Below are 26,118 nucleotides of genomic sequence, written 5' to 3' on the forward strand. Positions count from 1 at the left end.
AAAAGTTAAAACTCAATATCCACAATTCTAAACACTCAAAAGTCATCCTTTCTTTTGAGAAACCCATTGTTCAGTTATCAGTATCTTTCTTATGAAAGATAAACCTTAAATTTTCTAGGCAGCCAAGTACACTATGTCAGATCTTTGGAAACAATACTGATTGACTTTAGCCATATCTCTGAGCAATTTTTTTTCTGTGCTATTTAAAATTCTGCTCTATGATAATTCACTATTATCCTTCCATTAAAAGCACAAGAATACTCTCTCTGTCAAATAAATAAATAAAATATTAAAAAAAAAAAAGCACAATAATACTCTGGAAAATTTTCCCCAGAAAAAAGGATTTTAGACTGATAACAGAGACCTACATAAAGAGGAACTTATGAGCGTCTGTTATAATTACCTAACCATTTTACACATGGTATTTTACAAAGAAATGGAGAGAGGTTAGCAATGATTATATATTAGGTTCTCTTGTATACCTGAAGAATGCCTCCATCCGTAATTAGAATATTTTCTGCCTGCAGTTCAATGTCAGCTTCATCAAATATTAGAGTGCCACCTATGAACCATACAATTTTGAAACACAACACAAGGGAAATTATCATTAAATGCTATTTGTTAAATTACACATACAAATTTAAATTCTTATTCTTATCTGATATCATTTTGTATGTCACTTAACTTTAGCTCTTTGGCAACATAAAGTATAAAAACTTCAGACAAGACCCAGGAGTTAATAGAAAATTAAATGTCTAGGCACATTATTTTCCCTTGGTCATTGTTATTTTCAATGCTTTTAAAGAGTACAGCTACATAGAATTAAAGTTCTATAAACACAGGGCCTCAAAATATAAATTAAGAACAAAAACAATTAAAATGAAAGAAAAGCACTTTTTATACAAATTGTTATAATGCTGACATTATCTCTGAACTTTCCATCCACTAATATGCACTAGCAACACCTATAGCTTGACTGGCATTTTTAAAGAATGTGCTAAGATACATTCTTATGAGACTGATGTAAATTTGTGAACAGTAAAACTTTACTTGTCCAAAAGTCCAACAGATAATAACTTCAAACAACTGAAACACTACTGTTAACCCAGAAGTTAAAACAAAAACAAAATATAAAGGTCTTTGAGCAGCTAAAACCATTATGGCAAAGTTTATACACGAAAGCCCAAAGCATTTTACTCTTGCCAATCATTATTGCTTTTACATGCAGTTATAAGAGTTATTTAGTCTTCTATAGTAGTAACAGAATATCAAGAAGCAGAGAGAACCCCAAGTACAATGAGAGTATGTTCAAAGGCAAAGGTGAGAATCACAACTGGCATCCAATGGGAGTCTGAGGGTCATTTAGTATAGAATTTAGCAAGTCTCTATGATTTTATAACCTCTGGGACCCACTATACCAGTCTTTTCCTAAACGGGAAATACTTTTCACTGTTATGATCCATTGCAAGTGCGTATGCATATGTGGATACACATACACACATTATTATTAAAACAAAAGTTTCATAAAACATTTAACTTTAAAAGATGCTTACCAACAAAAATGCAAGACACTCTGATATTTTCTTTTCTATTTCCTTAAAAGATTCTGCTCACAACACATTAAATAATTGCATACCGCAAACAGATTCTGATGCTCAATTTAAAGAACACAGTACTACACATTGCATTCAAAACCTCATACCACTATGGGTGTTCATAATCATGAACATTTAGTTAAATTTACTTCACAAAAATATACCATAGACAGAATATAATAAGCAGACTTTCAGAAATTTACCCTGAATAAGCAACATTTTCAGAATAGGTGTATTTTGATCCAGCAAAATTGTCTGTCCTTTTGTAATAACAACTAGAGACCCTTCCTCTGGGGGAGATTTTCCTCCCCATGAGAAGTTGGAGGACCAAACATCAATATACAGGAAGTCAGAATCATCCTGCAATAAAACATGAGAGACTTTTAAATTGAGAGTTTTTATCAGAATTCTTCATTCAATTTCTCAAAATGAAGAAATTTAAATGAGTAAACATTTTCATTAGTAATAAAGTATAATCTACTTTAAATGTTATAGCTGCCTGTTGGTTTATTTCACAATAATAAAGTGAAAAATCAATTACCGATTACACCACAATCCAGAATAATTCAAAACCTGAAATCTTAAAATGTTACTAATAAGCAACAAAAACATATAACTTAAAATTTAGTATAGTTACATCTCAGTTATTTTTTGGAGACATTAACAAAGTAAAAAGTCCATTACCAATTACTTAATCTCCCATAATGCTTTTCTATTTTTCCTCCCCCCCCCCCATTTTTCTATTGCTGTGATTACTATACCCAACAGCACTTTTACCAGTCTGGCCATGCCAATGCTTCTGATGTTGACACACACTGGAGCCCACCCTGAAGAGGTGTGGGCATTTGTCATACAGATGATATATGTCTTGTTGGAATACTCAACATCACATTTGGCTTCGGCTATGGTGATGAGAACATCTTGCATATTTTCACTGTGAAGAAAAAAGGGGGAAAACAAAACACTGATGGTTTTTTCTCAGATTTCTACGTCACATTGTCAAACACTATTACTGATATGCCTTATTGCAAAAATAATAACCTTACTCTATGATCCATCAAAGGCAGACTGATACTTTTTCAGTACTAAGACTTCAAAATATTTGTTGAGAAAAAAGTAAACAAAGATTAAGAAGCCAGGAAATAAAACTGTACAAATTAGCAGGCATTCCAATATTGGAGGAAAACTGCCCGGGTTCAATTTATTGAGAGATTTTTTGTTAGTCTCTAAACAGCTACTTTTGTAAGTGACTTTCAGGGATTCTTTTGTTTATGTGATATTCTCACCACATTCAAAGACTTTAGAATTTAATATCCACGTAAAAATGCAAGTCCAAGGTCTTGAGAAATTATGTACATGTGGAATTAAAATTGCCTCCTATGATTTAAATGATCTGGGGTTTTGAAGTCAGCCTTACCCACTTGAAGAATGATGACAGTGCAGTACATAAATTTGAGCCAAATAATGAATATGTTTAGGAAGAAGGAATCTGGCCAGTTACAATGAAATGGATGTGATGTATGAAGACATGTTTCATTGACCCAATGAAGCAGATCAAGGTTGGTGATGAGATGGTGAGGGAAGCATAACAAAATGTGATTTATTCTTGGGATCTGACTAGGATTTGGGGCAAGTTATTTAACCTCTCTAATTTCAGTCTCCTAACCATAAAATGGAATAAAAATATCTAAGAGGGTAAGGCAGGAAGTTTCCATGGGGTAAGAAGGTGCCTGACACAGAGCAAATCTTTGATAAATGTTAGCTATTAGTACTACGATGTGCCTCAAGCATGACTTTTGAGCAGATGGGTACACATTACATGACTATATTTAAGCACTGTTCTTGCACATGAGAAAGCCAGGAGTAATGGCGTGAGCCTGCATATACGCACTGATGTATGTGTGTGTGAAGACTGTACCTGAAGCCTGATCCCGTGATTGTAAGTCTCGTGCCCCCTGCTGTACTGCCTCTCTTGGGATATATTTCGGCGATGAGTGGAGTCAGTAACATGGTATACGTAAAAGGCGTCGTGGACTGTGACAAATCCTTCCCGTTGACCACACTCACTTCACAGGCTTGCTCAGGTCCTCTGCCTAGGAGAAGAGGATCAAACTGAGGACAGTTCTGCCATCAGGCCTTTATTCATTCCCCAAACCCCCAAACATTTTCCATAACATCTTCCTTTTCCTGAAATCACTTCCAATATACACAGGCTATATGTCAAGTAATAAGGATCTCTAGCAATAGCCAAAAACATCACAAAGTTCATGCACATGATCAAAGGGAAAAAACCCTTAGAACCTTCCTAGGAGCCTCTTATTGCAGACAATTCTGCAAACTTCCCTGTGTAGGGTTCCAGCCCCAGAGGATCCAACATTGCAAATCAGAGCAGGAAAGGAGGAAGAACTGCTAAGGCACGCGCATGGATTGCGGCAAGGCGTGACAGCTGGAAGCGAGGTAAGAGACAGAAAAAACACAGACACTCAGTACAAAAGTGTCCAAAGAAGAAGCAGAGCTGGTGTTAAGACAACTCAAAAACCTTGACAAATCTTGACAGCACTGCTGCTTTTCTTTAAAAAATCAGCATATAAACTGACGTTCAAATGATAAATGAGTTCATTCACAAAAATGTTATATTTCCTTCAATATTCTTTAAGAAGCCAGAAAAGAGGGGCACCTGGGTGGCTCAGCTGGTTAAGCAGCTGCCTTTGGCTCAGGTCGTGATCTCGGGGTCCTGGGATGGAGCCCCGCAACAGGCTCCCTGCTCGCCTGCTTCTCCCTCCCCCTCTCCTTCTGCCCCCCACCCACCGCTCATGCTCTCTCTCTCTCTCTCCAATGAATAAATGGAATCTTTTTTTAAAAAGTCAGAAAAGAAGTAAAAATGTTTAGAAAAGTTTCATCAAATTTTGTTTAAAAATGCATATAAACCATATCTTTTATTCACCTAGAGCATTCCTTTTCGTTCTTCTTAAATTTCATTGGGTAATTAAAATTTGTTGTATACTTAAAATGTCAGATAGTTAAACTTCACAATAACCCAAGAATTAGGGTTAATAATATCTCCATTTAATAGGTGGACAAACTGAAACAGAGGAGTTTAGTTACTTAGTGAGATGACATAGTAAGTGGCAAAATGAGATTTAGGGCTCCTGAGAGCCTGGGCTCTTTATCCACTAAATAATAAGAGTAATAGTAATAACAACAGCAAATCACATATCCTATTTCAGATAGCATTCCATCCACTTTACATACATTAGCTTATTAAACGTCACAATAATCCTATAAAGTAGGCGAAAGTTATCTCACTTTCCAGATGAGGAAACACTGAGGCACAGAGAGATTGAATAACCCGTCCAAAGACACAGCTTGGGTCTGAATCTTGGCCATGCATTAGCAGGGTTTACACTCATGACCATTATACTCTCCTATCTTTAATGGAAACTAATTGTTCAATAGGAATTAAAAATGCATTCTCCATTTGGCATGCTCCGTTTATGTAATAAACTGAAAAACTGCAATTTATTATAAACAATTCAACCTAGCCAAATGTTATGAATCTTGAAAGACATATAAACCTAGAAAACAAAGTTCTAAAGAAATTGTTAAAAACATAACATAAGGGCGCCTGGGTGGCTCAGTCGGTTAAGCGACTGCCTTCGGCTCAGGTCATGATCCCAGGGTCCTGGGATCGAGTCCCACATCGGGCTCCCTGCTCTGCATGGAGCCTGCTTCTCCCTCTCCCACTCCCCCTGCTTGTGTTCCCTCTCTCGCTGTGTCTCTCTCTGTCAAATAAATAAATAAAATCTTTAAAAAAAAAAAAAAAAAAAAAAAAAAAAAAAAAAACATAACATAATAAAATAAAATAAAAAAACTCTTCAGGCTTTAATAAAAAAATTTTTAATTTCTCTCTTTAATTTTTGATATATAGTGTAATAGAAAAATACCTATGGCTTTGTTTTTCAAGGGAAAACTTAAATAAAAACTTAAAAAAAATAAAAAATAAAATAAAATCAAGGTAGTCATAAAGGTGATTCAATTGCCCCCCCAAAACACAAAAACTTGGAAGAAGAAATTCAGACTCTGATTTCTTTAACATTAATCACTGCCATTCTTTTTCCTGACTACTCACCATCGTTACGTGGAATTTTACATAATAGTGTTGTGCGATCAGATTTAAGCCTGTCAACTGCACATTCTGAGCCACACACCAATATAGTTGAGGTTTGTGGATTAAACCCGGTGCCAGTCACAGTCATGGTCTGACCACCACCGAAGCTTCCTAGTGAAGACATACAAGGGGGAAAAACACAGTTCATGAAAAGAAAACCTCCTCTGTGTATTTATTTTAAAACCTGAAATGGAAGTAAATTACACTAAATGAAACAATTCTTAGAACTGAAGTTATATTTTATATTATACTATATTATATTAATGCAACAAAAACTTTACTGAATAAATGTTACATCCCATCATTTATTTAAACTACTTCTAGGAACTAAAACTTTATTTAAGAGAGATGTCAAAAAAAGAATTTCAGAGTAGTCAAAAGATAAATGTAAAATTACTATTTTAATTAGGAGTACATTGCTTATACTTTCTTAAGGTTTTTAACCACTAAAATAATTTTCAAATAGAAAAAAATACTTACTTGTGTATTCATAATTACAGGTCAGTGATGTCTAAGCATGATTTTATAAAATATTTTCACATATAATCTGGACATTTTAAGTAGCATTAAACTTGAAGTTAATTATATAACACTAAGAGAAATAGAGTCCATAAATGAATATTTAGAGATGATTAGTTGATACACATGCTTGCATATTCAATGCATGAACAAAAATATTTTTAATGTGTTATAGGAACTACAAATTTTAGCATTGTTTGAAGAATTTTTTTTTTCTAAATAAAGTAAGTGTTTACTGAAACAATACAAAGTATCTGTAGGTTCCTGCACATTCATGACTACCTTGGCTTGGATGAATATTTTGAATAGCAAGTGGGTACTCAAATACAACTGTGGACACGGCAAAGCCTTTTGTCTTATGATGCATCGTAACAGGAAAAGTGCCACCAGCATGATCTCCAATGACGCACTGCAATACGCTATCATTGACCGTGGTTACGTTACACAGAATGTTGTCTATCATTACCAAAATGTCCAAGATATCAATACCAAAATTAGATCCAGTGATTTGAATTTTGGTTCCTGGTGGACCTTTAAAAAAAGAAAAAAAGCAAACAATATATCTAAATTCCAGTACCTATACATGCATTTAAAGATACACCTAATTACTCCCATAAACAAAATAATACCCAGTATTTCAAAGCTAATATATATAAATATATATTATATATTTATATAAATATAAATATTATAAATATATAAATATTAACAAAGCACAAAGTTAGGCTGCACCATATGTTACAATCTACAGCATATTTACAGTAAGTTATCTCAACATTCATTCTTTCCCAGCCCTTCTATCCATTCCACTGCATTCTTATTCTACTGCTATTGTTAATGTTAGTTCAGGCTAGTGGAGAAGAGGAAACAAGGGAAGAGAGACGATTTAGAATCAAGAATTATGAATGTCTCAGCAGGAGTTGTGGGTTGGAGTATATTTTAGGGATGGGGCTTACTATTTTTTATTTTTGGTACTTCCCTGTTATTGGCAACTCTTTTGAGGATGGATTAGTTTTCTTAATTTAAATATTTTCAATATATATACTTGATAAATTATGATAGGTAAATAATTAGATGTAAGACAGTATATACAGAAATAAGGAATTAATTTAAAGAATTATAAATGGAGGAGATTATGCTAAGTGAAACAAGTCAAGTAGAGAAAGTCAATCATCATATGGTTTTACTTATTTGTGGAACATAAGGAATAGCATGGAGGACATTAGGAGAAGGAAGGGAAAAAGGAAGGGGGGAAAATCGGAGGGGGAGACGAACCATGAGAGACTATGGACTCTGAGAAACAAACTGAGCGTTCTAGAGGGGATGGGGGTGGAGGGATGCGTTAGCCTGGTGATGGGTGTTAAAGAGGGCATGCACATATTGAATGGAGCACTGGGTGTTATACGCAAACAATGAATCATGGAACACTACATTGATGTAGTGTATGGTGATTAACATAACATAATAAAAAAAAGAGTTATAAATGAATGTTGATGTTGATGCCTTGAATAAATGTACATAGAACAAAGTACTTCAATTCTTCTGTTCCCTTCCTTCCTCCTTTTGACAAAAATGTATTGAGGGCATTAAACACAAAGAATTTGTCATAGGTCATCCAAATGAATACCTACATACCTAAATAATAAGTGAATAGGTACAAATCAATGTAACTTGTTACACATACAGAGTCACCAAGTAGTAGGCTGATTTTAATTCGAGTAGCAATAGTAAAAAGAACCATATAACTGATCATAGTAAAGATCACTGATATTTAAATTGTCATTTTAAAGACCACAGATATTTACGAGATTTTCATGTTAGGAATAGTTTTAAGATATGAGCCAAAAAATGTTTTTTAGGCCTTAAATTTTTAATTTCGTCTAGCATTTTCACCTTTCAAATGGAAGTGTTGTTCTAAGTGTGATCTATTACTTTGTTTCCTTAGTAAATAAAACAGCTCAGTTCTCACTTGTCTGCAAGTCTTCTATCTTCAAATACATTGTTTGAAAGACACATTCAAAGAAAGAGATGGGACAGAAATGGTTCATGGAAATAAAAACATATGCCAATATCCAGTTCATCATTTGCAATGATTACAAATATATGGGGGAAACTATGTCATTGCTATTATTCATGTTTGCCTCTTTCACAATTTTCTAAATGATAAAACTTGATGTACCAAAGAAAATTCCAATAGCAAACTTCTTGAAGGGAGAGAATACATCTTACCCAAACCTGACCACATTTTCTGGTAATATAAACTTAAAAAAAGACTATTTTTAAAAGGCTGACATTTAATTAGTTCTTTATTGAAGTTGCCATTCGAAGTTACATTATACAAATGAATTTCTTTAACCTTAGGTACTTGCATGTATAAGGAAACTAATATTTAAAAAGCTTTGTCCAAAGTTGCATCACTGTAAAGTAGAAGAACTGAGATTTGAACCTAGGCATCAAGGTCACGTTTCATCATTACATTATAGCAGCCTCTCTAGAATTCATTATGTAGGTGATAAGCATTCTAAGAGCTTAAAGATGACCAGAAACAGCATAGGACAATGACAAAAAATTAAGAAGACATGTCAATCTATTCTTAGCTTGGAAAAAATGAGTTATGTTAAATCATTAAGTAAATCTTATTTCATAATATTTTATTTCTATCTGAATGGGTCAATTACCTCCTTAAAAAGAACTCTGTTGAGTTAATAAGTTAGTATCCAATTGTAGTTTTGTGGAAATAAGATATACAGAAAAACTCTCAATGTCTAGTAACCTACTTCTGAATTTTACAGTTGTTTCCTATGCCTATCAATATTAATGACATAAATTAATTATCAATTTTAATTCATAGATATCCATCTCTTTCTTCCTCATTTTGAAATTTAGGTCAAGTTAATGGGGATTTTGTTTCAAAATAGAAGTTGGAATTTGTTGTGTTTTTTTTTTAAGATTTTATTTATTTATTTGACAGAGAGAGAGACAGCGAGAGAGGGAACACAAGCAGGCAGAGTGGGAGAGAGAGAAGCAGGCTTCCTGCTGAGCAGGGAGCCCAATGCCCTGATGAGGGGCTCAATCCCAGGACCCTGGGATCATGACCTGAGCCAAAGGCAGACGCTTAACAACTGAGCCACCCAGGTGCCCCAGAAGTTGGAATTTGACTAAAAATTCTATCCCAAGAATGTGCAAAAAATAATTACAAACCGAAACTACACAGAAAAGTCCCATGTATTTATTGGGTTAAGTGGATTGTCTAAAAACACATCTTAATAATCATTTATAAACATTATTCCAATTCTACACTAATAAATATTACTGATAATAACGTATCAAGACAACAAAAGGGAAGTATTGGAGTACCTGTATTTGGGACAACTTCTCTGAGAAGTGGAGTATCTTCCAAGGCATACGTAAATGACAGAGGTGGATAGGCAACTGCATTAACAAAGATCTTCACACTGACCCTTCCAGCTGTCCCTGCTGGGGTGTAGCAGTGGACTTCACTGGAGTTGACAGAAATAATTTCACAAGGTTCATCCCCAACAGTGACTGTGGTATTGCCTGGGGAGAAGCCATTTCCCGTGGTCACCAATATAGTTCCACCAGCAATGCTTCCAGAAGCTGGTGTGACAGATGCTACCGCGGGGCTGCTAACAGTAAGGTTTCCCAGAGCCAAGCCTTTACTTCCCACCACAACACTAAGAGAATGAAGTCCAGCTGGGAGGGGACTCACAAGAACAGTGATGTTATTTTCATTAACATCTACTGCTCTGAACCGTTGGTTTCCAATGAAAACAGCAATGTCCTCCAAGGTAGTGTCAAAACCTCCTCCTTCAATAAGAACTTTTACAGGTCCCTCAACAGAGTATGGGAAGATTCTTGTTACAACGGCAGTGATGCTTTCTAAGTATGAAAAGCTGCAGTTTCCCTGACACTGGGCAGGCACTCCATGTATCAGAAGATCCACTTTCACGAGCTGTTGGGGAGCAGGAGATGTTTCACACTTGATGACTGTATAACTCACTGATAGAATTTTACAGGGAAAATGACCCATGAAGACTTCTACACCTGCAGAAGAAACTGCAAATCCAGAGCCTTTTATGGTCACTCTTGTCATTCCTGTAGCTGATCCTGCATTTGGCAACACCGTGTCGATGTTTGGCAAAAGTACAAATCGCCTGTCAAATTCATTGGACAGCGTATTGATAGCCGTGCCCAGGTTGTAGACAGTTAATGTGACAATTTCCCTGATGCCAACATCCATCGAGTTTTGAGGGTCAATATGACATATAATTGAACTGTCACTACTTTCTTCTACAATACAGGGGTAGCTACCAATTGTAACCTGAAAGTAAAATGGATATGGAAACAAGTCAATACATTACTCTAGTGTGAACTTAAATTTTATATTAACAACAACCAAATTTTAAAAATTTAATCTTGTGCAAACTTTTTTATTCATAAAAATAATTTTGGGGGCTGATTAAGACATCTCTTGGATTAATCTTAAAACTAAATTATGACCACACATGAATGTTCATAGCTACATTATTCATAACAGTCAAAAAGATAAAAATAATCTAAATGCCCATGACTGGTAAATGGATGAATACAATGTGTATATTATATAATGGAATATTATTTAGCCATAAAAAGAAATGAAGTACAGAAGGGAGGGGGATGAGGGGATGGGGTAACGAGGTGATGGGTATTAAGGAGGGCATGTGTTGTGATGAGCACTGGGTGTTATATGCAACTAATGAATCGTTGAACACTACATCAAAAACTAATGATGTACTATATGTTGGCTAACTGAACACAATAATAATAATAAAAAATACTTAGGCATTATGGCAAATCATTCTTCATTACACCAGGAGCTGTTGAATGCATCAAAAAAAAAAAAAAAAAGAAAGAAAGAAAGAAACGAAGTACTGATAAACATGGAACAACATGGTTGAACTTTCAAAACATTATGTTTAGTGAATAAAGCTGGTCACAAATGACCATGTATATTATTCTATTTATAAGAAAGGTCCAGAATAGGCAAATACATAAAGACAGAAAGTAGATTAGTGGTTATTTAGTGCTGGGAGGGTTGAAGAGATTGATGGTGATATCTAAGGGTTAGGGGTTCCTTTCTGGGGTAATAAAAATGTTCTAAAATTGAATGTGGTGATGGATGCACAACTCTGAATGTACTAAAGGCTACTGAACTATGCACCTTAAATGGGTGAATCATATGGTATATGAATTATATTGTAATAAAGCTGTTAGAAATTAAATTATGAGGTTGTGGATGAAACATTTTCCTTTTATTGAGTATACGGGAGATCTTTATATTCTTACCTTATTAGCACATGTGAGATTACTGAAGCCATGTCCAGTAATTGTTATCAATTCATTTCGTGTTCCAGCAGATGGACTAATGTTGTTTATAGATGGTGAAAAACAACTTGAAAGCTCAAAGACCAATCCATCTGAGTTTTTAACCCTGGTATTGTTGGGGCCACACAAGGGTTCTGTTGCTAGGCAGCCTGCCACAGAGCTCCCCAAGTGCAAATTCACAGGTCCTTTAGGCAAAAGAACTGCCTGTAAGTCACAGATAATATTCTAAAACAAGAACTGTTTTCAGACTGCATTACTCTTTATTTTAATGGTGGTGGTTTATATTCTATTAAAAATTGTTTTTGGTTTTGTTTTAATGACAAGAGGGGCTCAGGCAGTACAAAGTTAAAATAAAGACCTGGACAAAGGTGGTGTAGTAAAGAGAGAAGAGTGAATATAAAAATTAATTTATTTTTCAATTTGTCTAAGGCCAGGTCTTATGGGGAAAGCAAAACAATAACATCATCTCACATTTTGATATATTTTGGGGGGCACATACAGAGTGTCAAAATTTCTTCATGCTACATCTCATCTGAGGCACAGAAGGATTCTGGGAGAATGGCAGGACAACATTAACATGGGCCTCATTTTATAGAATAGATTCCAGCCTCAGAACTGTCCAGATCTATCCAAGGTCATGTAGCTGGTCAGAGACAAAGCAGGGTTATACCCAGTCATCTGCTTCCTACTCCAAAAGGGTCACATGCACCCTAGGTCACTGGAGTAAACAGTAAAGATGGTTTCCATCTCTAACCCTCTTACCCTGAGCATATGTGGCTTCGGCGCTACCCACAAACAGGTGCAGGGGAATGTGCCTGGTTTCAGCTGGTAAAACATTAATGACTCCTTGGAGAAAAATGGAGCAAGCCTCATCAACATACCCGCTGCTGTAATAATGGATTCCAGGTGAAGTAAATTGGTAAGAAAATGAACCTGCCATAAAATAAGATCGTACATAATAAACACAAGCAATTAACGCATCCTCCAAAAGAAATTTCAAATGATCATTTATACACACATGCAGATGACAGGATTCTTATTTTTCATGCATGTGATATTTCAACAGGAAGTAGTAAAGAAAGGACTCACTGGCTATAAAAGAACTATCTTCTATAATGAAATTACATTCCAGGAAGACAAGATCCGGCATTAATTTTTCTAGAAAATCATGTCCAGTCTGGCATAATTTACCACATTTTAAAGAAAACTTCAACATTCAGTGAAAAACAAACAATACTTTGTATTCATGAGAAAAAGTTCAAACTGCTATATATATAGAACAAAACATACAGTTTAAAAGGCACACTTACACTGAGTTCTCTTAGGAGAAATACTCATTTGCTGATTCCAATCAACCGAAGTTTGTTACTTGCTACCAAGTTGGTATGATTAAAACACATACTCCAATTTTCTTTGTATTTTGCTTATTTTGATATTTTTTGAATTGATTATTCCAGAATAAAGATATTTCTGAATCAGAACTCGTCTCTGATATATAAAATACCTTGCTTACATTCATTTATAATATTTTTATAAATCTGCAACATTTTTACTACAGCAATAAAATGCCAACTATTTACACATATCATTTATGCAAAAGTATTTTAAATCTATACAACATCGCTTTATTATATCTAGGAAAGAGAAGCATGACACAAAATGCAACAAAGTCTAAGCATACCTGATGCAGATTTTTCTCTTCCATTCGTAAATCCTTTGCCATCATAAATTACACTTCCAGGGCTGGATACAGAGAAAACCCTATATCCTATTCCCCTAAGAAATGGATGTGCTTGCCAATGCCACGTCACTGTGTCTCCCACAGATATATTTAAGACTGATGGTGACCAGGCATAACCTAATCCATGTAATGGAAGCAAGAATTGAGACACATTTTTTTTAAAAAAGTCTTAATAATTATCTTTGAAGTATCACATTTTTAAATTTTTATGTGCATAATGAGAAGTGAAGGATAAAAATAAACCACACACTTCCAAAACTGATAATCAAGAGACAATTTGAAAAAAAAATCAGAAAGTCAATAAATAAGTTGTTCAGAAATATCCCATGGAATATTTTTTAAAGCTGTGTTCAGTTCTTTAAACATAAGAATTTTCTCAGGCATAAAGGCATGCCAAAGTCTATATAATTTCAATTTGAATATTTATTTAGAAACACATGGCCAATAACAAACTACCATAACTCGGGAGGTTCTGTACTGAAGTAAAACCTAATGGCAATTCCTCAACTTGCAAATTGCAGTCTAGGCTTGTAAACTCAAGTCTACCACTGATTCATTCTATATGTGCCCCCCTATGTCAAGGGGATAAATTAGAGACAAACTATTGACAAATTATAGAAAGAAATACCAATACTTTTTCCTCTGAATACTTTGAAGTATTAAATAAATAAAAATCAGATCAACTTCAGGTTGTAATTATGTTCCATAATTTACAACATATAAATGTTGGCTGATACCTGAATCTTCTCCAATACTGGTAATCCTGAATGTATTCCCTGTTGAATGAAGAATACATTTTATGACATTTTCTGATGATGAAATCACATCACAAGGGAAGGACCCTAGAAAGAAAAGAAAAAAGATGGGGGAAAAAAACATTTTCTCAAATATTTTTTGTAAAACATAGAGATGAAGTAAACAGTTAAGACCCTGCAAAAGCTCCACATTTAGTAAAATCTCTGATACTTTTCTGAGAGCTATCATGTTTGAGTATTGATTAATTTTAGAACAGAGACTTTCACTTTTTAAAGTGTTTTATACATATTAAATATAAAATATTTATTGAAATCAAAAGCAGTTATTCAATTTCTCTTTACCACCTTAACCAAACACACTTAGCCTTTTATATGCTAATAGCAAAATAAAGTTTCCATGATTGAGAGTATTTGTATAATAACTCAGCACCTAAAAGCACATCTTTTATCTTATTTTTTATTTTTTAAAAATATTTTATTTATTTATTTTTGTGAGAGAGAGAGTGAGCATGAGCAGGGTGGGTGGGGGTAGGGGCAGAGGGAGAAGCAGACTCCCCACTGAGCAGGGATCCGATTTGGGACTCAATCCCAGGACCCTGGATCATGACCTGAGCCAAAGGCAGATGCTTAACCAACTTAGGCGCCCTAAGCACATCTTTTAAAGTGAAAAAAATGATAACACCCTTTTGTGAGGGTGCTCTTACCTAAGAGCACGGTATTCTCAGTTGGTATTGTGCTGAACCCCAAACCCATTATAGTGATTTCAGTTCCACCATATAAAGAGCCCCTCTGTGGAAACATGGCAGTCACTTCCAAAGTATACTGTATAGAAGCATTCAACTTGTCTCTGCAAAAGAAAAATTAATAGATGTTTCGATGAGTTTTCCATGAGGTCCTATTGCTAAACTCTTATTAGGATATGATTCATTTAGGAAGAGGAAGTAGTTGAATATTTAATTAGACATTACTTTTTCGAACTAAATAATCTGATAATCATCATGACCTTAATTTGGTTGGATGGTCTGTGTGTGTGCGTGTATAATAATAACATACATAGCATATGTAGTAATGTACTATATAAAATAATAATATATAATAATAGTTTTCCCGTAACAATGAAAATCAGATTTCTGAAAATCCCATGGCAAGAAAAATTTGAGATGGAGAATCTTAAAATATTATGAGAAAGATGTGGTTATGAGAACTGAGGTCACAAGAAATATATGATGTCCTTTAAAATATTTTATATATTCATTAGAGTAAAACATAAAGGCTGCATTATCTATAAGGGAATAGGGATGAAATTCCATACATTTTATATAAGAAATAAAAGTTTTGTGCAACTAATTTAAATTTATTATTCTATGTATGTTGGACACTTGTCATGATCTCCCTTCCCAGTATTTCAATGAGAGAGTTTTAAACTTATTTTGCTTTGTTACAGACAATGTGTCTGCTAGGAGACCATCGAAATGTACAGTGATTTTCTGACCTGGTATTTAGAGGAGACTCCTACATCCCAGCTCTCGCCATGAGGAAAATGAGTCTTTGTGTTAACTTTTAGTTCACTTCCTCAGCATAACTGAATTCATATTTCTTGAACTGTCACTGAAATAACCAGTTTTGTAGGCTGTCAATTCTGCTCATTATCTCCCTCATGCCAAAGCACAAACCAGCAGCTCTTCTGGAACCTATGTGAACTCTGCCATGTGAATTGAAGAGGGGATGTAGTTCTGGGGTTCATATTTACTCTTGCTTATCCTCCTTTACCTCAAAATTCTGCTGCAATAATCTCTCCTATTCTGACATCAGGTGTACCTGCCTTTTTTTTTTTCAAATCCCTCTATTTCAGTTTCCTCTTTTTCTAAGTATTCTAAACCCATACTTCTCTTATGCCAGAACGAAAATTTTACTAAAATTTTAACAAACAGCTTCCGGGAAGAAAATACTGAATAGTAACCTAAAGGAAATAGCTGGAGAAGGATTCTGTCCTCCTCTCCTTTATGGGCAACTCCTACCCATTTCTTGGCTTAATTGTCACCTTTTAGAGAATGCTTTCCTGTCCCTCAGGAAAAGTTAGTGCTCTCTATTATATGCTCTTACAGACCTGCTACCTCTTACTCATAGCCTTATTCACACTTATAATTAAGTTATTGATGTAATCTTCTGTTTGAAATCTGCCTCCCCAACAAAACTGTGGGCACTACTAAGAGTGGAGGACATGTCCCTCTTATTCTCCACGGTGAATCCAGCACTGAGCAAGCGACTGGCCCTTACTAACTGCTTGATAAGTATTTCCAGAATGAAAAATATGTGATATATACATAAACCTAGTTCCACAGAGAATCTTACAACCTAACCTGAATGGTATTGGCCTCAAAACTAAGCACAGATTGCACTGTATGAGATATTCTCAGAACACTTTGCAAAAGGAGATGTAGATAGGTGAAAAAAGCAACTGAAATATTATAAAGTTAATGGTTATTTCTTTTCTTACCCCCAAACCATTGGCCCCATGTATTCCACAACTCCTCAAGTTTATGGACATTACTGTACCTTGTTGATGCAAAGCCCCAGTTTCTGACTTCTACATAGATATCATGTTTTCCAGGAGACAACTTGGGCAAAAGACATCTAATATCTGTGAAGTTCCACTGAAAAATCTGACAGGGTTTTCCTCCAACATATACCTCCACGTTTTGTGTGATTTCATTTCCAAAGTTATAACCCTTAATTGTTAAATTAACTTCTCCTATTATTTTAAAAGAGAATAAAACTTTTACAAGAAGATTCAACTTATTATATGGCATAAAATTTGCATATTAAATAAACTAACTCATTTCTTATCTTTTGTTGGATTTAGGAAATCCTAATGCTTGCAGAGGCAAAAGAGAAATCAGTGAAAGAATTGATAGCTGCCATGTAGAGATAAAATTCATTTTTAATTGTTTCACAGGAAAAAAAGATGGCAAAGTACTTTCTAAAAAACTTAACATTTTTCTCCTTATTACACATGTTCAAAGTGAAATAATAAATAGACTAATGTATGCTTAAAAAAAAACTTGTGCCTGGTTTTGCTTTAAGAAACAACTGCAGAAGAAACTATGCTTCAAAAACCTTTCTACAAATAGTTCACATTTATCTATGTGATGTATATATATCTTACATACACATGTTTATCTTACATATATCTCACATATATGTCAAATGACTGATCTTATTGAAATTTTTCTTACCTTGTATCGTTCGTACTTTTGGACTAAAATCAGTTATAACTGGAGTCTGTAAACAATTATAACTATAAGCATCCTTTGCTGTGGCTTGAAATCCATTGGTAATAACTGAAATATCAACTGTACCCTCAATTCTCTGAAATAAGAAGGAAAAAAAATTAGAAAATATTAAATGTTGAGATAAAGAATTCCAGTGGCTAAAAACAAATAGAATTATTCAAAATAAACTGCTGAAGATGTTTGGTTTCAAAGTCATGAATCAGAATCATTTTTCAGATATTTAGAAAGCTGTGGTATCCAATGTAGGCTACATGTTTTAATTTTTTAGATAAAGGTATATGATATAGTAGTTTTGAGGATGTTTATGACCAATTTAAATGCATATTAATTATTGGACTCCTAAGGACTCTGCAATATAGTTAAGATGCTCTGGACAAGTGACTCTTATTTTTAAAAAAATTTTAAAAGATTTTATTTATTTGAGAGAGAGAGAGCAGGAGCAGGGGGAGGGGCAGAGGGAGAAGGAGAAGCAGGCTCCTCACTGAGCTGGGAGCCCCAAGCAGGGGGCTCGATCCCAGGACCCTGGGATCATGACCTGAGCTGAAGGCAGACACTTAACCGACTGAGCCACCCAGATGCCCGCCCCTGGACAAGTGACTCTTTTAAATTGATAAAGCAAAGGTGTTAAAAGTTTTGACATTTTGTTCTTAAAACATACTCAAATGTAATTTTTTATTCCTCTTCCCTGACAAATCACATTATTATATCTTTTTGCTGACCTAGTTTCAGAATTGGAGACTAAGACACTTGGATCCCTAAGAAAAATGTTTGGCGTTTTCACTGATAGAATATCTATACACTTCCCAATTAGGAAAAAACGCTTTTCCAGAATGTAGTATTTGCTTAATGTGCACTCAGCATTTAAGTGAATGACATAATTTAAACACAGTTTTTGTTTACCATATCCTCCAGATTTTCATCATCATTTGGTCCAACACATGTTCAAATTTACTTTTCCTACAGATTTCAACTACATAATACCCACACTGAGTCTGCTCAATTTTTTTTAATGTTACTTACTGGATCCAGCATCCTTTTGCACATAATAAGCAAACAAGAGTCTTGGTTTAAATCTAGACACTATTTTTTAAAATAAAGAACAACAATTGGTGCTAAGATACAATATTGCATGAGGAATTTCACATGTTTTTTTTTTTGTATTTGCTTTATTTATTTATTGTTGACAAACTGAAACTTTAACACATTTAAGACATAAATTCTTTTTTTAGAAATAAAAAATGTCTAGATTTGCTTCTCTGAATTTTTTTTTAGACTGTTAGTACTGAATGTTTTCATCCTGGCATTTACCTGGTCAACTCTCATTCATCCTTCAAGTTCTGATAGGCCATCAATTTTTCTGTGAAACTCTTTCTCAGCCTCTCCTCACTATATTTTATTTTTACTTTGTATCTATTTCTATTATTTCAAGTGGAACACATGGTTTAACACTGGTTTATGTGTCTGTCTTTCTAAACGGTAAGTATCTAGAATGTGGATATAATACTTCATATTTGGATCTTAGCAGAGAGATGTTGGAGAAATAATTGTACAGAACAATACTGTAATGCCACAGTTTCTAGGTAAAAATGTCACTTGTTTAATCTACTGAGATGTTCATAAGTTTTTAGGAAAAAAAAATGACTGAAATCAGATGCCTTACTTTTGGTGTTCTGCAGGTTATCTTATTCAAATCCCCTTCAATCACATTGCAGGTTTCATTTCCAACTAATACCTTTGAATTTTCATTAAAGCCAAATCCAGATACACTCAGAAGAGTACCACCTTCAAAGGGAAACAACAATAACAATAATAGATCGACAATAACAAAAGGAAACTTTGGCAAGAATCTAACTCATCATTCAAGAGTTAGGCTGGCAAAGAGATGGGCTGGCAAATAATCAAGGACCAGATCTGAGATGCATATAATCACCACCCCATCTGGGAACCAGAGCTCTGAAGTCTGGAACCATAAAGCAACTGGGCTAAGTGATTTCATGAAATAACAGATTTGGAACAACCCTTTGCTTTGGGGCATCACTAGCAGCAACTATTTTCCATATAGTCCTCTTCATCCTAAAGAGAAATTATGCTGTTTCTATATGCTCAACCATTCTGTGGGTGGGAATGAAAGTGAATGAAGACTCTTCCCAAATCTCAGATTTTACTATCTCTAAGTAAAAGGAACTAAGAAAAAAATCCCAACAAAACAAAAATAAAATAAAGTAAAATAAAAACACAAAACACACCGAAAAGATCAAGACCAAAGCAAAAATCCAAAACCGAGCACGGTCAAACCAAGGCAAAGGAAATGAAGCAGCACAGGAAAAATGTGTTATTTTCTCTCCATTTTCTGCATCAGCCTTCCTTTCTCCGATTTGTTCCTGGAACTTTTTCTGGGTCAAGTAGCTCCACTGAGACCATGGTTACAAATGGAGCAGCTTGTAAGCAGAATAATAACTAATAAATCTTATCTTGACATAATTGATGAGCTTGTTATAGAAACATGTAATAATTGATGATATTAATTCAATAACTTAAGATGTAAGTATAAGCAGTCGCCCTCACTTGTGCATCATAAGAAACAAAAGAATTAGTCAGCCACTTAATCACTGTGCCTTCCAAAAGGGGAGTCTCCTTTGTTCTCTCTGAGGGAGCTTGGGGTTCTTCTCCCTCCACCCTGTTCTAGAAACAGTACAATAACATGACAGAAATGGATGCAATTTTCTTTGTTTAGAACAATTAACTATTACCTGCCAGGCTGCCAGAAGCAGGCCAGATGTGTGAGATCCGATTCTGATACATGAAATGGAATGTCTGACCCTCTACATTCCGTGCTAGTCCAACATCAGCTATGGACACAGCAACTGGGAAATGGCCAGAACTTCCATTCAGAATCTGGCACTTGATCTCATTTTCTGGTGATTAAAAAAGAAAAGCATGATAAATTAAATATGTTTGTAAGATAAAATTACTGAAATTTTATATTTGTAAATATAAACATTGGCCTTCATTTTTATACCCCAAGAAATGTATCTAAGGAATACGTCCCTTAATGGGACGAAAGTCTTTACAACCTACCTGACGTTATGAATCAGACACTGTTAGAAAAAAGCTAGGTGAAAAAATAATAAAAGCAAAGTGAATGATTTGCTCCTGACTTCTACTGTGGCCAAAAACAAAAAAGGTTATTGTAATAATAATTTAAAAGTCCTAATCTGTAAAATCATTTATATCAATAATTCTAAAAATGTTGGTTCAATACATGATTTATGTCCAAAACTAAGTAAAATATCAGGTTTCATCAAGAAAGGTGATCAAAACCTAAATGAAAACCTATCCTTCACACTTTATTTAGAACAGTATATGTAGATTTATATTACAAGTGCATTATTGACTTAGATCTCAAGAATGCACAGATATCTAAATTAAAAACAACTTAACTATATGGAAGGTGAATTTGCTTATGTAATTAAAGTTAAAGAAAATACCTAGGATTATGAAAGATAATTTTTAGGGAAATAAATAATCATGGTTTTCACTTTTTCAAGAGTAGAAAATGTGAATAATCTTGAAATTCTGTGTTAATGGATAGAGATTTTGTTGGACTAGAAGTCAGGGAAGATGGCCATGTCCTTTTTCTGCATTACTAATGTGACATTGTCAAAGCATGGGCAGAAAGGACCATGGAATACCAGAGTAGCAGCTTATATATTTTTGTGTCCCAGAAACATACCAAAGAAGGAGAGCTTTTATATAATCACTTTATGAGGGGAAAGGAACAAAAATTAACTGTTATGGGATAAAGACACTGTACAATACTAAAAGAATTAGTTTGTGGTCATAAGCAAAGATTAAAAAGTGCATTTATCCAGAGAAGTTTGCCAATTTCATGCCCCCATAGCATACTCTATAGGAGAAGTATTATCCTAATACTGCTCTTTGAGTCTACTTTCTCTTAGAGAAAAACAATTAGCTGTAATAATAATAATTTTACAAAGAACCTACCAACCACAGAAAGAAGAGAGCAATCCATTGGTCCAACTGAGACTGATATAGTTGAATTGGGAGAAAATCCAGAGCCTGATATGGTTAGAATTGTGCTTTCTTCATAGGTCCCTGAAAATGATGATTTTAAACAACAATATTAATATGAAAAAAAACACAGAATCTGTTGTTATAAAATCAAATGCTTTGCAGAGAAAAATAAGCCTATCTTCTAAAGACTATAAACAATAAGCCTATAAGCAAGCAGGGAAAAAAGACACATATTTCCCAATGGTAATTTTTTTCCACTGAATTGCTCTACATTGTTTCATGTTTTAAATCTATGTTGATAGGGATTAGCAGAAGAATCATCTGACTGCAGTATAGAATGACATAAGGAAAGGAAAATTGCTGTTATGACAAACAAATTAAACAGTCACCTCTATATGGTAACTTTCACAATGACAGAATTGCTAGCACAAATTCATGAGAAAAGGATGAACTGCATGCACAATATGTGTTGTGGGCACTTTCCACTTGTGATAAAATAAGATTCCTCTATCTAGGGTGACACACATCCTAAAGTGCCAGAGATATTACCAGAGTACACCCAATGTCTCTGCACCTTATACTTAATGTTTTTCCATTCACTCTAGTGTCCAGATTTGATTGATAAATGATACGGTCACCCTACTTATATGACATCACACACAACATGGATTCCACATGGATTTAAATAGCTAAGAATGAAAAATGCGAAACGCTAGAATTTTAGAAGAGAACATAATCAAACATCTTAACTTTAATGTAGAGATGGGTTTCTTAAATAAGATTAAAAAGCCATGGTTAACCATAAAGGAAAAGATAAATAAATTGGACTAAATCAGTGATTGAAATGGTTCCATAAGCAAGATACTAAAAGTGCAGGTGACATACTGGGAGAAGACATGTGCAAAGGATTGGTAAACATAATATATAATACACAGCTATAAGGCAACAGAAAAAAGACAATCTGATAAATGAATAAAGGATGTTAACAAGCAATTTGCAGAAGAAATAACCCAAATGTCCGAGAAACATATGAGAAGATGCTCACATGCATTACTCCTCAGGGAACAGACAAATTAAGATGATGATGAGATAACCCCTTTCACCCATCAAATTGACCAAACTTAGGAAGCTGATGATACCAAGTATTGACAAGGATGTGGGGAATACGGCATTCTCATGCCTGCTGCAAGTACAGGAACTCTGGAGAGCAATTTGGTTATCTAATAAACTGAACACACAAAAGCTTGTTTATTATCCAGCAAGTCTGTCTCTGGGCATATCTAGCATGTATGCAATAGGAGATTTGTGCAACAAAGTTCAATACAGTTATGTGTAAAAGCAAAAAACTGTAAACAATCTAAACGTCCATCAATAGAGAAAAAAATAAATCGGTATATTCATGAAGTATTTTAAAATGATGAATTGGACATACATAAAACCATATAACTATTTCTCAAAATGAATGCTGGAATGACAAAAGTCAGATGCAAATGATATTTACAGTGTAATAGCTCTGATATTTACATTTCAACATCTCTTTCATAAGCTTAAAAAAACTGGCAAAATTACCATATCTGCATGTTAGATACAAAAGGTATTAAAAATGGCATAGAAGAATACACACAAAATTAATTATTGTGACTGCCTCTAGGGAGATTTGTAAGGACTAGAACCAGAGATTGTGCCTCGAGAGGACTTTAGCTATTCCTATAATATTTCCCTTCTTAAATTGATGATTGGAAGTAAATATGACAAAATGCTAACAGTGCTAATTTTCAATGAAGAGAATATAGGTGTTTTTTTACAGCATATTTATACTTTATTTTTAAATTTATCAAAATAGGGCAAAAGGCAATTCAGATAATTAATTATTTTGTTAAGAAACAATTTTTTTCAGGAAGTGCATATAAAAATGGAAATTCATTACAAAATACAAAGATAGATGTAAAAATATAAATACCCCAAAGGACCACAACCAAATGAGAGTTAATCAAATTCTTATCCTTGATGGTTTTGACCCCCTGTGACATGAATTGTCCCAAAGTAATATCATTACTGTAAAAAAAAGTCTGAAGAACATATTCTTTCAACACAAAGATGTGGTTTTTAAAATTTCCCTTTTTTCTCCTGATACATAATTAGCAGATGAATTTTCCTACTAGCCACCAAGATTAAATCTGAGATGGTAGCACCTGAGCTTATCTTTCTGACTGAAACAAAAGGCCACTCCGAACAATCCTTAGTCCTGCTGTTTACTTCAGTACTTGGGAGTTCAGACACAAAGTGTAATCACGTTTTTTTAAAGTAATAACATATTATGAAGATATGGTACAATGTTTCGCCCAAGACTGAGATCTTGGCAATATTTTTTCTCTCCAGTTCTCAGGTCTAGGACCTACTTATTTTCTTTTACTAAACAGCAGCTGTCTCATTACCAGCGTTGTAGTACTAAATCTCCTAGAAGTGGTCTCATATGATCAAAGATTCCTGTTAATACCCCAGCAAGCAGAATTTCATGAAAATGCCTCATCAGTGTGAAATTTTAGAGACTGATTCTAACGTGGTGAAACTGGAGAAGTAGAAGACTGGGGAGTCCAACTTCAAATACGATTTTTTTTTCAAATATAAGTAATAAATGCTCTTTTCACAGCTTTCTGATCTGATAGATTTTTTTTAACTATGTAGAAATGTTTGAGTTGGTGAAACTAGTATATTAAAAAATCATTATTAGTATACAGTTTTGTTAGTTGTCCTCCACCCTCTACTCCAAGTTAAAAAGCAGATTACCTTGAGACGGGTTTATGGCCCATACTAATGGAGTGGCCATGGGATCCCACGTAAACCCACAGTCACCCGAACATTTAGCTGGAATTCCATTGACATAGACTTCAACCTTCAAATAAAGAGAACAGGGGTAGCATGGCTAAGGAGAATATGCATAGGATTTAAACAAATGATGGAATTTTGTTTGTTTGCTTGTGTGTTTATAAAAATTAATCTACTCATTTGTATTTCTTCTGCTTGACCATTCATTCATTCAGCAAATGTGCCTACTACGCAAAGGCACAGTTATAAATGTTAAAATACAGTAATACAACATTAAACACAAACGATGACATCCCTGCTGTCACTCAATTTCTTCTCTGGTGGGGAAGAGACAGACAGTTGCACAAGACTATCAAAAATTTTTTTTTAAGATTTTATTTATTTATTTGAGAGAGAGAGCTCAAGAGAGAGAACATGAGCAGGGCAAAGGGAGAGGGAGAGGGACAAGCCAACTCCCCGCTGAGGAGGGAGCCCAATGCGAGGCTCAATCCCAGGACCCTGAGGTCATGACCTGAGCCAAAGTCAGATGCTCAACTGACTGAGCCACCCAGGCGCCCCAAGACTATAAATTTTTTTAAAAAGTAAATACATATTATGCCCTAGTGGTGAGTAGTGCTATGAAGGAAAATAAAGGTTGCTCTTGAGAAAGTCATTTAAACTCCTTATATATTAATTTTCTCATTATTAAAGTAGTAATAATTACTTCACAGAATGACTATAAAGATTAAATGAAAGAATATATTTTCAAATTCTAACAGGCTTAAAAATCCACTCTTTTATCATAAGGATGATAATTTCCCCAAAAGTCATAAAATAATATTATTGAGTTGATCAACTGTTGACCCAAATATTCACATGAAAATAAAGACATCATCCCTGCTGTTTAACTGGTCTTTAATGTATTACAAAGTAGTTACACATTTAAAATTATGTTAAATGTTATGAGGAAAGTTTCAAGAATACCTGTGGCTGTTGGCTGGGTGTACGAAGTAGGTCTCCAAGTATGCGTTGTCTGAATAAGCCACCTTCCTTTATCTTCGTAACTGTCATATTAGCCTTTTCTCCAATAATATTGGAGTCATTAATCTATTGTTATACAAAATTATTTTACTAGAAAGGCTATGATAAATATGACCACACTAGTTTTTCTTTTAAAATTAAGCAAGGTTGAAAGTGAATAAAAGCCAAGGATTTAAAAAAAAAGCATTTGAAAACACTTTAGTCACATTTTTTGAAAAAGGAGCCTCTTCACAAATGAGCATAATCTACCCCCAATAAAATGCTAAGATTATTGTCTTACCATAGATTGTATCAATTACAAGTTGAATTAAATGACTAAAATTAACCTGAATTTTTAGAGTAAAATATGTCTCAGGAAAATGAATTTAATAAATTTTATTTTCCCAGAACATTCTGTGCTTTTTCTGAATATGACTGCTTTGACAAATGACTGTTGAATAGTTGAACAATTTATTCCTCTTTCCACCCGAAAGTCAACTTTTTTCAATCAGCATTTTCACCCCTGATTATCCTGGTTTTTCACTCACTCGTGGAATTATATTTTTTGGCCAATAATAAAAATGAATCAAATCAAATCAGTGTGTACAACTTGGTCATTCCAAAAATCCCTCTGCCAAGATGGCAGGCTTCTGATATATACAGCGGCTAACAAAGAGATAGAAGTCTCCATGCTGGGCCTTGTGCATGCCGAAGTGGTGATGAGAAGCAGAAATGATGAGCAAGCAGAGGAGACAGATCAGAAGAGAGGAGGGGGGTAAGTGCACAGACACCAGCAGAGATA

At 34.4% G+C, this 26,118-nt stretch overlaps 1 protein-coding gene across 1 annotated transcript in view; it reads right to left on the minus strand.

Moving 5' to 3' along the window:
• Nucleotides 1–26,118, minus strand: part of PKHD1L1 (PKHD1 like 1) — a 151,353-nt gene that overhangs the window by 74,797 nt on the left and 50,438 nt on the right. The window contains exons 26-44 of the mRNA XM_045896035.3: nucleotides 25,281–25,403; nucleotides 24,279–24,384; nucleotides 21,462–21,572; nucleotides 20,207–20,371; nucleotides 19,117–19,238; nucleotides 17,400–17,532; nucleotides 16,720–16,915; nucleotides 14,868–15,010; nucleotides 14,146–14,250; nucleotides 13,349–13,525; nucleotides 12,430–12,600; nucleotides 11,629–11,852; nucleotides 9,640–10,624; nucleotides 6,565–6,813; nucleotides 5,725–5,874; nucleotides 3,514–3,688; nucleotides 2,373–2,529; nucleotides 1,799–1,955; nucleotides 483–562 (exon numbers count right to left, since the gene is read on the minus strand). Coding sequence (XP_045751991.1) covers nucleotides 483–562; nucleotides 1,799–1,955; nucleotides 2,373–2,529; nucleotides 3,514–3,688; nucleotides 5,725–5,874; nucleotides 6,565–6,813; nucleotides 9,640–10,624; nucleotides 11,629–11,852; nucleotides 12,430–12,600; nucleotides 13,349–13,525; nucleotides 14,146–14,250; nucleotides 14,868–15,010; nucleotides 16,720–16,915; nucleotides 17,400–17,532; nucleotides 19,117–19,238; nucleotides 20,207–20,371; nucleotides 21,462–21,572; nucleotides 24,279–24,384; nucleotides 25,281–25,403 — 3,729 coding nt within the window. The remainder of the gene's footprint in view (nucleotides 1–482; nucleotides 563–1,798; nucleotides 1,956–2,372; nucleotides 2,530–3,513; nucleotides 3,689–5,724; nucleotides 5,875–6,564; nucleotides 6,814–9,639; nucleotides 10,625–11,628; nucleotides 11,853–12,429; nucleotides 12,601–13,348; nucleotides 13,526–14,145; nucleotides 14,251–14,867; nucleotides 15,011–16,719; nucleotides 16,916–17,399; nucleotides 17,533–19,116; nucleotides 19,239–20,206; nucleotides 20,372–21,461; nucleotides 21,573–24,278; nucleotides 24,385–25,280; nucleotides 25,404–26,118) is intronic.

Source organism: Mirounga angustirostris, unplaced genomic scaffold (assembly GCF_029215605.1).
Source record: "Mirounga angustirostris isolate CCGP_5_RB_7025 unplaced genomic scaffold, mMirAng1.0.hap1 SCAF_4, whole genome shotgun sequence".
In the NCBI taxonomy this organism is placed as follows: domain Eukaryota; kingdom Metazoa; phylum Chordata; class Mammalia; order Carnivora; family Phocidae; genus Mirounga; species Mirounga angustirostris.